Source organism: Pipistrellus kuhlii, unplaced genomic scaffold, assembly GCF_014108245.1.
Source record: "Pipistrellus kuhlii isolate mPipKuh1 unplaced genomic scaffold, mPipKuh1.p scaffold_m20_p_12, whole genome shotgun sequence".
NCBI classification, from domain to species: domain Eukaryota; kingdom Metazoa; phylum Chordata; class Mammalia; order Chiroptera; family Vespertilionidae; genus Pipistrellus; species Pipistrellus kuhlii.
In genome coordinates, this window is record NW_023425427.1 from 27,039,966 (window position 1) to 27,053,109 (window position 13,144).

Here is a 13,144-nt window from a genome sequence, read left to right on the forward strand (position 1 = left end):
GATTGGTGTATCCTAATGACCTCATTTAAATTTGATTGCCTCTGTAAAAAACCTGTTTCTAAATAAAGGCACGTTCTGAAGTACTGGGATTATTAAACCAACATATCTTTTTTTGGGGCATACGAGTGAACTAATAACAAGGATGATAGAAACTTGACAAGAGCACCATAAAAGAAGATGGATGCTTAGTGGGCACTGTCTTCCTAATACACATCATGATCAGGAGGCAATTCTTCTATAGGCTTTTATAAGTTAAATGGGTAATGGGAGGAAAACCAAAATACAGGGTCATTAGAGAGGTAGAGACTTCCACTTTGGGGGATTGTTAGAGTCCCCCAAACAACTGGGATTGTTAGAGTCCAAGATTCCTCTTTCCAGGTGGGCAATAAAAATTGGACATTGGTGGCAGAGGGTTCTTCAGGTGACAGTTAATTAGAGCATATTAAGCTGTGGGATGCCATGTCTGGGAGTTGTCCCAAATAGACTGACCATTAAAAGAACTGATTTTAGAGAGAGGAAGGGAGAGAAAGAGAGAAACACTGATGTGGGAGCAAAACATCCATCGGTTGCCTCCCACATGCACCTCGACTGGGAATTGAACACACCACCTTTTTTTTTTTAAATATATATTTTATTGATTTTTTACAGAGAGGAAGGGAGAGAGATAGAGAGCTAGAAACGTCTATGAGAGAGAAACATCGACCAGCTGCCTCTTGCACACTCCCTACCTGGGATGTGCCCGCAACCAATGTACATGTCCTTGACTGGAATCAAACCTGGGACCTTTCAGTCCGCAGACCGATGCTCTACCACTGAGCCAAACCGGTTTTGGCGAACCCACCATCTTTTGGTGTAGAGGACACTCCAAACAATTGAACACACCGGCCAGAGCTAGGCTGGCTCTTGTTAGCACATTAATGGATAATTCTCTGTTATAAGACCTGACTTCAGAATACTACCACCTTTATTTTGTTTTCTTTCATTTTTTTTATTAAGGTATTATATGTGTACATATCTTACCATTGCCCCCCTCCCCCTTCCCATACATCCTCTCCCTCCCCAGAATTTTGCTTCCATTGGTTATGCTTATATACCTGCATACAAGTCCTTAAGTTGATCTCTTATCTCCCCCATATCTCCCTACCCTCCCCGCTGTAATTTGACAGTAGGTTTGTTGCTTTAATGTCTCTGTATCTATTTTTTTGTTCATCAGTTTATAATGTTCTTTATTATCCACAAATGAGTGAGATCATATTTTGTTTTCTTTATGCTTCTGAAAGGAAGTGGTTACCCCTCAAAGTGAGGAGCATGAGCCGGAGATGATAATATACCCTGACGGATTGGGCAAGAAGTTTCCCATGGTGCCCTTTCTTCTTGGTAGAAAAATAAAATAGAGCTACTGACTAGTATTTCTCATTTTTTCCTCTGGGCTATCCAGAGGAGTTTGGAAGTATTACTGTGCAAAAGCCCAACAACCCTTACCTCTGCCCAAATAAAGGAAATTGAACCAAAACCAAATCCAAGCCTGAAACAATTTTCTTCAGCAGAAGAATGCATATATTAGAAACTACCCTTTAGTAGCCTCCAATTACTGGGACTCAAGATCTTTACAAATTAAAAAAAAAAAAATTCTTCTGTTATGCCCACTGAAAAATCAGCTGTTCCACTCCATTTTAAAATTATCAGATTGACCTTACCAGTTGGAGCAGTATTTTAAAACCATATAACGTAGATCAGAAATAAAACATTTACCATATCCAGGGCAAACTAAGGAGTTCGGACAAACAAAACAGGAGAAAAGAATGGAAAGAGGAAAGAAGGGCTAGGGAGGGCCACCAATGAAAGATAAAGCACTGTTTATGTTGAGGAGTGTTGCCAATGGTGTCTCAGGTATGGTTTCATTTTTTATTGTTCCTCCTCCTCCAAACTTGAACTCCTTACAGGCTGGACAATGTCTTATTCATCTTTGTTTTCCCAGAGCCCAGCAGGACACTTGACAGACAGTCTGTGTTCAGGAAATATTTGTTGGCCTGAATCAAATCACACTGAACTACTAATGAACATTTTAAAATTTAAATGTCATAGCTAGCCTCTGAGGTTAGGTATATTTATGGCCAGAGACTTTTAAAGACAAGCTTTTAGATTAATGGGTAAGACTGTAAAAGAGATAGATTTCTGGGTCCCACCTAGGAATTCCAATCCAGATGGTCTGGGTGGGGCTTGGGAAATCGGCACATCCAACAAATGCCCCAGGTGTTTTTGATACAGCTGGGGAACCAAAGGCAGCTTGTAAACTAATGCATCAGATGCTTTAAGCCCTGGGATTTGTCCTATTATTTTAAACTCCGCCCCTTAAGCTTGATTTGAAAAGAATGTCTGACCGTCCTAACATGTAAATTTACCAAAGAGATTCAAGTGCAGCACAGCGCACTAAGACACTTGTTCCAAATGTTTGGTCTTCTTGGTGGGCCTGCAGATTTCTGAGCTATCCCAGTCTCCAGCGCTGTGAGAGACCTAACACAACAGGGAAAATATAAGGAGGGGAACACCAATCAAGAGATGCTTATTTACTTGCCTTAGGGCCTTCGGCTCTGGAGCCACTTGGGCCCCTGGAGTGTGGCTCTTCTACAAAATACCACAGCCTGGGCGAGTCTATTTTGAAGAAGTGGCATTAGAAGTTTAAGCTTAAAAAATTTGGCTCTCAAAAGAAATTTCAATAGTTGTACTGTTGATATTTGGCTCTTTGACTAATGAGTTTGCTGACCACTGCCTTAGGGGGTTTTCTAGACCTTTTAACTGCTTACAAACCATTATCATTTTGAAGGGGATAAGTCTAGAGAGGAAATGAGATTAAATATGTTAATACAAAAAAGAACCCCAACAACAAAATGTTAATACACATATGAGATGTTCAAGTTTTCCAATGAAGAAATGGTCATTAAAACCACATTGAGAAATGGGGGTTAGGGGGCGGGCATTGAGAAATGGGGGTCTGTTAACTATGTCTGCAAATAAATGTGAGCTCACGGGGCAGATATGTAGAATAGACTGCATGGATAGGTAACCCTAACTTGAAGTCAATTATCAGGGAAGAATGGCGAGCATTGTTAACTTACACTTGCAATAGTGCGTGTCACTTCTGCCAACATACTGGGTGGGGCCCATCCACAGCCACTACCTAGCCTGGATGACTCAGTGGTTAGAGCGCTGGCCCCGCCCTCAGAAGTGTCCAGGTTCCATTCGGAGTCCAGGGCTGCTATGCGGGAGACACGGAGTTGGTGTCTCTCTCTCACGTCCACGTTTCCCTCTCTTTCCCATTCCACTCTGAAAAGCAATGGAAACAACATCCTCCTGTTAAACTGGGTGACAAGAAACTAACAAAAGAGTACCTAGCCAGAGGAACCCTCAAAAATAACCGGGAAATCAGGAAAGCATTCGCATGGTCCCTTACAGATTTCCTTTGCTCGGAACAACCAGAGGAAGGTGAGCTTACTCGTCACCATCCCATCATTTCATCATCTCAGCGCAGAGATAAGAACTCGGGCCCAGAGGCCACTTTGCACAGCCAGTTACCCCCGAGGTCGTCCAGCTGTGCAAAGTGGATAATAAACATGGGATGAGAGTCAACGTCCCGTTCGACCCACAAGCCAGTCCTGTGAGTTAGATGAGGCCGGAGCCACCTCCTCTCCAGCAGAGGTGCCTGAGACCACAAGGTGTTCTGACAAACGTGCGGAGTCGAGGAGGCAGCGCGTGGAGGTGGAGCCCCGGCCGGACTCCTCTAGGCGCAAAGCAGGCTCCAGCTTTAGCTCCGTGGCCGCAGGTTCGCGATGGGAGCTCCAACTGCGGCGGGGCGCCCACAGGTACGAGGGCCCGGGGCGCCCACAGGTACGCGGGCCCGGGAAGCCGGCGACACCCCGGGCCGTGGGCGATCCTCGGCTCTGCGCGCTGGGGCCCGGGGGTCGGGTGCGACGCAAACACCCCCCCCCTCCCCCCGGGACCTGGAGGAGCCGGGGCTTAGGAAACGCCCTCTCCAGCCCCCCGGGTCGGCACACGCCGCGGACGATCCTATCCCCGGGTTTTCCGGCCACGCGGGATCCGTCCTCAGGGGCGCGCCCCGCAGCCGCCATCCCGGGAGCGGGGATGGAGTTCGCGCGGAGCCGGGTGCGACGCAGACCTAACGGGGCCGGGGGTGCAGCCCGGGCGGCGCGGACAGGACCCCGGCTCCGCTCCGGGGGCGGCGGAGGAGGCCGGACGTGCCGGGCCGGGAGCGGGCAGCCGGGAAGGCGCGGCTCAGGGCGGCCGGGGCGCTGGACCCTGAGCGTCCCACCTGCGCCCCGCGCCGGAGACCCGCAGCCACGGGGGCGCAGGGCCAGGTACACCCGCCTCCCGCCGCCCTGTCCCCACCTGCGCGCCGGGAACTCAGAGAGGGAGGGAGGGCGACCCCCGCGGCTGGAGACCCAAAGGAAGGAAGAGAGGTAAGGAGTTAGGAGAGGAGTGTGGATCCCGGTCAGTCGGGCCTTGGGCTCCCCTAACGCGGCCAGACCTCATCACTTGACACATTTTGTCTGGACTGGCACATGGTAGGACTCAGTGTTTCCCAAACTTTTCTCATGATGAGAATCACCTGGTGGAGTTGTTAAAATACAGATTCCTGAATCCCAACTAAGAAGTGCTAAACTAGAATTTTTGGGAACATATAGGTAAAATTGTACAATACACATAATGCAGAATTTTGGGGAACATATAGGTAAAATTGGAAAATTTTACCAACTATATGTTCTCAACTAAGAACTGCTAAACTAGAATTTTTGGGAACATATAGATAAAATTGTACAAAAATTCTAGTTTAGCACTTCTTAGTTGGAATTCAGGAATCTGTAATTTAACAACTCCACCAGGTGATTCTCATCATGAGAGAAGTTTGGGAAACACTGCGGTAGGTGCATATACTGTGTACTGAGCCCATTGTCTTTTAAGCACATTTTTACAGAGTGCTGGGCACACGTGTGCTCCTTTGGGCAGAGTGTGGTTGGGAAGGGCTCTTTCTTTGGAGCCAGATCACCTTAATTCCTTTCCCCAGTTCCACCGCTAGCTATGAACTTGGGCAAGTTACTTCACCGCAGTGCTTTGGCTTCCTCATCTGGAAAATGGAATCATAGTTATCATTTGGACATTGAGTGAGATGCTATATGTGCAATGTGCTTGTAAGAATGCCCAACGTAGTTAGCAGGTGGCAAGAGTTTGTGACTGTTGTTATTTCATCCTGGCAATAATCCTATGAGGTGTACATAGCACCCCATCCCCCCCTCCGCTGGTCTACAGGACGGGAGGAAAATGAAGCTGAGGAGAACGTTGTTAAAGATATGTACCAAGCTGGACTCTTAAAACTGGGTAAGAGGGTGGATTCTGCATGATGTGTATTTTGCCACAATTAAGGAAAAAAGAGAGATTTTTTTTCCCACACGAAATCCACAATGTGATTTGTCCTATACTCTGAGTACAGTGATGGAGCCTACTGTTTCCAGCTGGGCTCAGCTTTTGCCTGGACCCCATGGATTTTTGGGGTTGTGTGGTGGAGTAGCTGTGGACTGACTGCCCTGGGAACTTTCTTCTGATGGACTTGGCACCAGCACATTGGGTGGGTCCCCTGGTTGGGGGCAGCCCGATGCTGTTTTTCCTTTCTCTTCGAGTGTCGTTGGTATTTCCACATCTCTGTTGTTTATGGATAAACTCCATGACTATTTTGGAGGGACTGCTTCTGAGTGACATGCATCTGGAGCAGTGAGAGTGGTCATTGTGTTTGCCTCAGAGATTGCATTCTTTCTCAGGGTTTGGAAGCACGTGTCTCTTCCAGAGCATCCCTGTCCATTAGGATTGGAAATGAAGTCATTTATCCTGTAGCACGGACAGGTGCTTTCTCTGTGATATTTTTTAAATTTTATTTTTTAATTAAATTATTATCTGTGTACATATTTTACTATTCCCCCACCGCCCATACATACCCACCCTCCCCAGAGTCTCCGTGATTCTTGCTGGCATTTGCTCTGCCTGCTGGCTCTGGATCCTGAAATGGTTCTGGGCCAGATAAGGGTTACGTATCCCAGATTGCAACTGTGCTGTGTGTTTTGACTGGGGGGGTCAGCTTGGTGAATTTCTTGGTTCTTTTATTTTTTTCCCTACCTCTTCCTAAACTATGTGTGGTTGCTATACAGAATTTTCCCTCCGGGAGACTCGAAGCCCAATGGAGTGGATGACTGTGGGCAACCAAACTTCTCTCCTCACTTTACTGATTGTGGAATTGGAGCTTCTTACAGAAGATCATCTTTGGCTTGAGCATACCACCTCTTCCAGGGGAGGAAACATCCTGCCTGTCAGAAATGTGTGCTTTCTGTTCCTCGTCTGCTGGGTGACCTTGGAGAAAACGTGCTCTTAGGACTTTCCCTCCTGCTCTGGGTGCAAGTTTAACCTTCTCTTTACTTTCCTAGCACCAGGGTGCCTTGGGATATGAGCCAAGAGGTCCCACCCAAGTTGCTCACCCTAACCAAGGGACTTATTAGGTTTAAGCAAAATACTGTTTGTGTTTAGAAGATCATAGATTCTGAAAATCACATGCCTTTTTGGAATGCCTAGCATGCTCTTTTTTTTTTTTTTTTTTTAATCCTCACCTGAGGACCTGTTTATTGATTTTGGAGAGAGGGAAAAGGAGGGTGGAAGGGAAGGAGGGAGTGAAGGGGGAGGGGAGATATATATAGAGAGATCTTTTTATTTTTTAAAAAAATCTTTATTGTTGAAAGTATTACATATGCTGTCCTCCCCCTCCCCCCATTGACCTCTTCTAGCCGCCCCCTACCCCAGGCCTTCACTACCCTATTGTCATTGTCCATGGGTTATGCATATGCATGCAAGTTCTTTGGTGATCTCTTCCCACTCACTTATCCTCCTCTGTCTTTTTTTTCTTTCCTTTTTTTTCCTTTTAAATATATTTTTATTGATTTCAGAGAAGAAAGAGAGGGAGAGATAGAAGCATCAATGATGAGAGACTCATTGATCAGCTGCCTCCTGCACATCCCTTACTGGGGATTGAGCCTGCAACCCAGGCATGTGCCCTTGACTGGAATCAAACCCTGGGCTCTTTAGTCCCCTGGCCGGGGCTTTATCCACTGAGCCAAACCAGTGAGGGCCACCATCGTCTGCCTTTCGATTGCCTCCATATGTACCCTGATCAGGGACCAAATCTGAAGCCTAGGTATGTGCCCCGACCAGGAATTGAACCTGTAACCTTCTGGCGTATGAAATGTGGCTCCAACTAACTGAGCCACATTGGTCAGGGCTGCCGAGCATGTTTTTAGCTCTCTCATTGATTTCCCTCAGTTGCAACCATAAAAGGAACAGAATATAGTAATTATAGACGGTCTAGAAATATTAGCAGGGTGGTGGAAGAGTAATGAAAGAAGCCAAAAGTCAGAAACGGTAGTTTTACTGCTGGCTACATGCCTCTTGGCTTCCAGTAGATTACTTTAGTTTCCTTATCTATACAGCAAATGGGCACCATTTACTGGCTACCTCTTTCTGAGAGCTGTACATGTGTTGAGTCAGAGAATCCTTTGAAAATCTGATGAAAGCAATAACTCAGGGGCTGGAAAACAAACTAGAGTGGAGAGCTTGTCTGGTGGGGACTAAGGTGAGCCAGTGAATGCAAGCTATGTCGATAAATGGCTGTTCACCTGGCCCCAGCAGACTGGTCCCAAGTTGGAATACAAACCTAGGATTGTCTTTTTTTTTTTCTTTTCTTTTTTTTTCTTTCCTTGTTAAAGGAAATGCAGATACACAGATTCTTTCCTGAATGTGAAACTTCTTGGGTTTTACATTTTACTAATTGCTTCAAAAGATTTTTAAAAGTATATATTCTAATTGGTTTCAGAGAGGAAGGGAGAGGGAGAAATAGAAACACCAGTGATGAGAGAGAATCATTGATTGGCTGCCTTCTGCCCATCCCACTACTGGGGATAAGGCTGAAACCAGGGCATGGGCCCTGACGGAATTGAACTCCTGGTTCGTAGGTTGATGCTTCAACCACTGGGCCACACCACCTAAGTGCTTCCAAATATTTTTAAACCTCTTTTATGAGTTGAACAAAACTGCTTTCTGCTTGTGAACAGAAATATATGTGTCTTTTGTTTTCCACTATAGGTTGGCTTCCCCATCATTTTCCACTCCCCCTTTAACTTTTTTATTGACATTTCTTGAGGTATAATATGTACAGCATATAATTCACACATTTAATGTGTACAAGTTAGTGGCTTTAGTGTATTCCCAGAGCTGTACATTCATCATCTCAAAAAGAAGACTCATACCCCTCAGATGTCTGTCCCAGTTTCTCTATCCTCATCAGCCCTAGGCAAGCACTGATCCACTTTCTGCCTCTATAGGTTTGCCTGTTCTGGGAATTTTATATAAATGGACTCAAACAATATGTTTTTCTTTGTAATTAGCTTCTTTTACTTAGTTTTCAAGGCTCTTCTATGTTGTAGCATGCATGACTATTTTATTTTTATTTAATATTCCATTATATGAATACAATGCACTTTTATTTGTTCATTCCACATTTAATGGATATGTAGGTTGTTTCTGCTTTTTGGCCATTATGAATAATGATGATGCTATGAACATTGGTGTACAAGTTTTTGTGTGGATATATGGTTTCATTTTTCAAGGGCAGATACCTAGAAGAAGACTGGATCACTTGGTAACTCTATGTTTAACTTTTGAGGACCTGTCATACTGTTTTCCAAAGCAGTTGCACCACTCTGCATTCTACCAGCAATCTGAGAATTCCAATTTCTTTCCACCCTTGCCAACACTTTGTATTGTCTGAATTTTTTATTATAGCCATCCTAGTAGTGTGAGGAGGTATCACAGTGTGGTTTGGATTTTAATTTCCTTCATGTCTAATGATGAGAGCTTTTGCATGTATTCCCTGGCCATTTGTGTATCTTATTTACATAAGTTGTATTCAGATCCTTTGTGCAGCAGTGATTTATGATCCAGCTCTTGAGATTTTCTCCTGAGAAATACACATATTCACACCCACACAATAACCAGGAAGTTTCACCAAAAGTTAGAATCAAAGGACATCATTTGCATTCTTGAGTAGGCCCGAGCATTCCTGGTGCTTGACTGGATTTACATATCAAAGTGAAATTACTCCCTGTCACCTGGGATGAAATGAAGGCCAAGATGATAACACTCTTGCCTTTTTGGCAAAGCGTGTTCCCAGGGCGTGGCTTTGCCTGTCGCCTTGGTTTCAGCTGACAATAATTAAAGAAATGCCCATGTGCCTTCTCAGGCCCTGTCTACACTAGATATTACTTGTTATTACCTACTGAGGACCTCATGGGATTTGTGTGGAGATCAGATGTTCAGGAAAGTGATTTTGTAAACTCTAAAACACTACACATTTTTAGGGATTGGTATAGGTGCAAATTCTGCAAGTAAGTGATAGTGAAATGGAGTTGTTTAGGTGCCTCTGTTTGAATCTTAGTGTCACTTAAAAAAGTTTTTATTTTTTTAATCCTCACTTGAGATTTTTACCACTGATTTGTAGAGAAAGAGTGGAAGAGAGGAAGGAAGGGGGAGAGAGAGAAACATTGATGTGAGAGAGACACATTGCTTGGTTGCCTCCAGAAGGACTGCAGAATCTGCAACGAGATATGTGCTCTGGATCTGGAATCAAACTTGTGACCTTTTGGTCAGTGGGCCAATAGTCTAACCACTGAGTGAAACTGACCAGGGATGTTTTTATATATTTTAGAGAGAGAAGAAGGGAGAAGGTGGAGAGAGAAAGAGAAACATGACTGAAAGAGAAAAATCGATCGGTTGCCTTTTGTATGTGTTATGACCAGGGACTGAACCTGCAACAGGCATGTGTCCTGACTGGGAATGGAACTGGTGACCTTTCAGTGCACAGGATGATGCTCAGTCAACTGAGCCACACTGGCCAGGGCTCTAATGTCACTTGTATGAATTATTAGGTTCTTGGGCAAATTACTCAACCTCTCTGGCTCAGTGTCCTCATTGGTAAAAAGGTGATAGTAACTGCCCCCACTTCCCACTGAGGCAGAATTAATATAAACAAAGCCCTTGCATTGCCTAGGTGGGTGCATAGAATGTGCTGAATAAACTGTTAACCTCCTGTAGTGGTGGACTGAATGTTTGTGTCTCCCATTTCCACGTGTTGAAGCCCTACTCTGCAATGTGATGCTATTTGGAGGTGGAGCCTCTGGTAGGTAATTAGATCTTGAGGGGAGAGCCCTCATGAATGGAATTAGTGCCTTTATAAGAGGAGACACGAGAGATGATCTCTCTGTCTGCCATGTGAAGATACAGGGAGAAGGTGACCATTGTAAACTTAGGAAGCGGGCTCTCACCAGAACTTGAGAATAAGGTCATTCTGATCCTGGATTTTCAGTTTCCAGAACTGTGAGAAATAAATGTGTGTGTGTGTGTGTGTGTGTGTGTGTGTGTGTATAAACCGCCCAATGTATGATATTCTTTTAGAGTAGCCCAACTGACTAGTATGATATCTGCTATTCCTATTATTTTACAGAATGGACCAGGTTATTATCTTATAGTGGAATAGTTTGATCTTTTTTAAAAAAATATATTTTATTGATTTTTTTACAGAGAGGAGGAGAAAGGGATAGAGAGCTAGAAACGTCGTTGAGAGAGAAACATCGACCAGCTGCCTCTTGCACACTCTCTACCAGGGATGTGCCCACAACCAATGTACATGCCCTTGACCGGAATCGAACCTGGGACCTTTCAGTCCGCAGACCAAAGCTCTACCACTGAGCCAAACCGGTTTCAGGCAGTTTGATCTTTATAAAAAATCTCTCTTCTTTCTGGAGACTATAGATACCTTCAATTAATCTTTCAAAGGGCCGTGAGTTTTTTTTTTTTTTTTTTTTTAATATTTTTTATTGATTTCACAGAGGAAGGGAGAGGGAGAGAGAGACAGAAACATTAATGATGAGAGAGAATAATTGATCAGTGGCCTCCTGCAGGACCCACACTGGGGATCAAGCCTGTAACCGGGGCATATACCCTGACTAGGAATCAAACTGTGACCTGGTTCATAAGTTTATCAGTCAACCATTGAGCCTTGCCAGCTGGGTCAGCCAAGAGCTTTTGGTAAATTAAATCTTATAATATTAGAAAAGTGGGTTTTCTCCCAGCAAAATCCTAAGCATTTGTATTTTTCTAGGAATTTGTCCATTTCATCCACATTGTCCAGGTTGTTGGCATGTAGTTTTTAAGAATAACATCTCCCAAATTCTTGTTATTTCTGTGATGGTGTTAGTTGTTACTTCACTACTTTCATTTCTGATTTTATTTATTTGGGTCTTCTCTCTTTGTTCTTGTTGACTCTAATCGTCATCAATCTTATTTATCTATTTAAAGAACCAGGTCTTGGTTTCACTGATCTTTTGTATTATTTTTTTTTTTTAGTCTCTGGCATTTATTTCTCCTTCTACTTTGGGCTTTTCTTGTTCTCTTTCTGATTCTTTAAATAGTTTATTATAAAATTTTCTTGTTTTTTTTGAGTTAGGCCTATATTGCTATGAACTTCTTTTTGTTGTGTCCCAAAGATTTTGGAATTTTAATGAAAAAAAAAAAAAGATTTTGGGTTGTGTGTTCATTATCATTTGTTTCCAGGAAGTTTTTGATATCTTTCTCTATCTCATTGGGAACCCATTCATTGTTTCATTTAGCCTCCAAGTGTTTGAATGTTTTTGAGTGTTTTCATTGTAGTTGATTTCTACTTTCATTCTGTTTTGATCTGAGAAAATGCTTGATATAATTTCAATCTTGTTTTGAACTTGTAGAGACTTGTTTTGTATTCTAATATATGGTCAATGTTTCCCTCTCATGGATGTTTCTATCTCTCTCCCTCTCCCTCTCTTTCTCAAATCAAAAAAATCATTAAAAAAAAAACCAAACCTTTTTTTTTTCTTTTCACATTTTTTTTTCTAGTTCTTTCTTATTCTTTTAGCAAAGACTTTGAATTTGTCTACATCAAATGTGGTTTGTGCAATGTTAAATAAATATATCTTGTTGCAATGTTCTTTCTGCTGTGCTTCACTGAGAAAATTGTATGGAGGACATAAAATTGGAACAGAGATTCCTCTGAGAGAAAAATCGTATGTAATTTGGATACCCTAAAAGCTCTAATGCAGGAATATTTCAGTTGAAGGAATAGTTCATGTGGGTACTGCTAGAGGATTAATCTTTGGACAGGTCCTTGCAATTCCTGCCCTGGCCTCAGACCTGCAATTGGATTTAAAATTTATTATGTTTTAGATTGAGGCATAATTATGACTAACACTCAGCTTGAGACCAACACTATTTCCTGTCTTTGTCTTCTGCCTTTTCCTATCCCAAATAACAACAATGAAAAAACAAAGCCGCTCTGTGTATAAAAACACACACCCAGTCAATAAAGATTGCCACTACAGTTGCAGAAATGGCCTAATCTCCACTGTAAACTACCACCGCCTTGTCAGTCTGCTGCTTCTGAGGTAGAAGACAGCATGTTGGCTATTTGTCCTCCATAGATTATACTCTTGAGATAAGGGAGCTGTAGGAGGAAAGTTTCCAAGTTCTTATTAATCACACAGGTTTCCTGTTTACACCTTTGGAGGGAAATTGTACAGAAGGAGTGCTAAGGTTCTATTTTAAGTGTGTTCATTTTGTTGCTCATTCAGCAATCATTGGGGAGGGCCCTGGGGCAACAGAAAAGACTGGGCCTGTGGAAACTAGAGTCTAGTGGGGGAAAGTTAGACCCATAAAAGCCATTTGATGTATGAGAGGCCCTGGGTTTGGAAAGTTTGGAGGTCAGAAAGTAATTTTCTATGAAAATTAAAAACATCAAAGTTAGCCTGCAAAGTTAGCCCTGCTGGCATGGCTCAGTGGCTGAGCATCGACCTGCAAACGAGGAGGTCACAGTTTGACTCCCAATCAGGGCACATGCCTGGGTTGCAGGCTCAGTCCCCAGTGTGGGGCGTGCAGGAGGCAGCAGATAAATGATTCTCTCTTGTCATTGGTGTTTCTAGCTCTCTCTCAGAGATCAATAAACAAACAAAAC

General features: G+C 43.4%; 1 protein-coding gene across 15 annotated transcripts in view; it reads left to right on the top strand.

The window, feature by feature from the left end:
* Positions 1–13,144, top strand: part of TRPM6 (transient receptor potential cation channel subfamily M member 6) — a 125,210-nt gene that overhangs the window by 15,654 nt on the left and 96,412 nt on the right. For 5 of the 15 annotated variants that reach the window (XM_036433779.2, XM_036433783.2, XM_036433781.2 and 2 more), the window contains exon 1: positions 3,794–3,860. The exons of 1 other annotated variant lie outside the window; for it this stretch is intronic. In XM_036433779.2, the coding sequence (XP_036289672.1) occupies positions 3,828–3,860 (33 nt within the window). In that variant the 5' untranslated portion in view covers positions 3,794–3,827. Of the gene's footprint in view, positions 1–3,658; positions 3,697–3,764; positions 3,861–13,144 lie in introns of those variants that run through there. 9 more of the 15 variants (XM_036433789.2, XM_045580112.1, XM_045580114.1 and 6 more) reach the window with 5 other exon arrangements.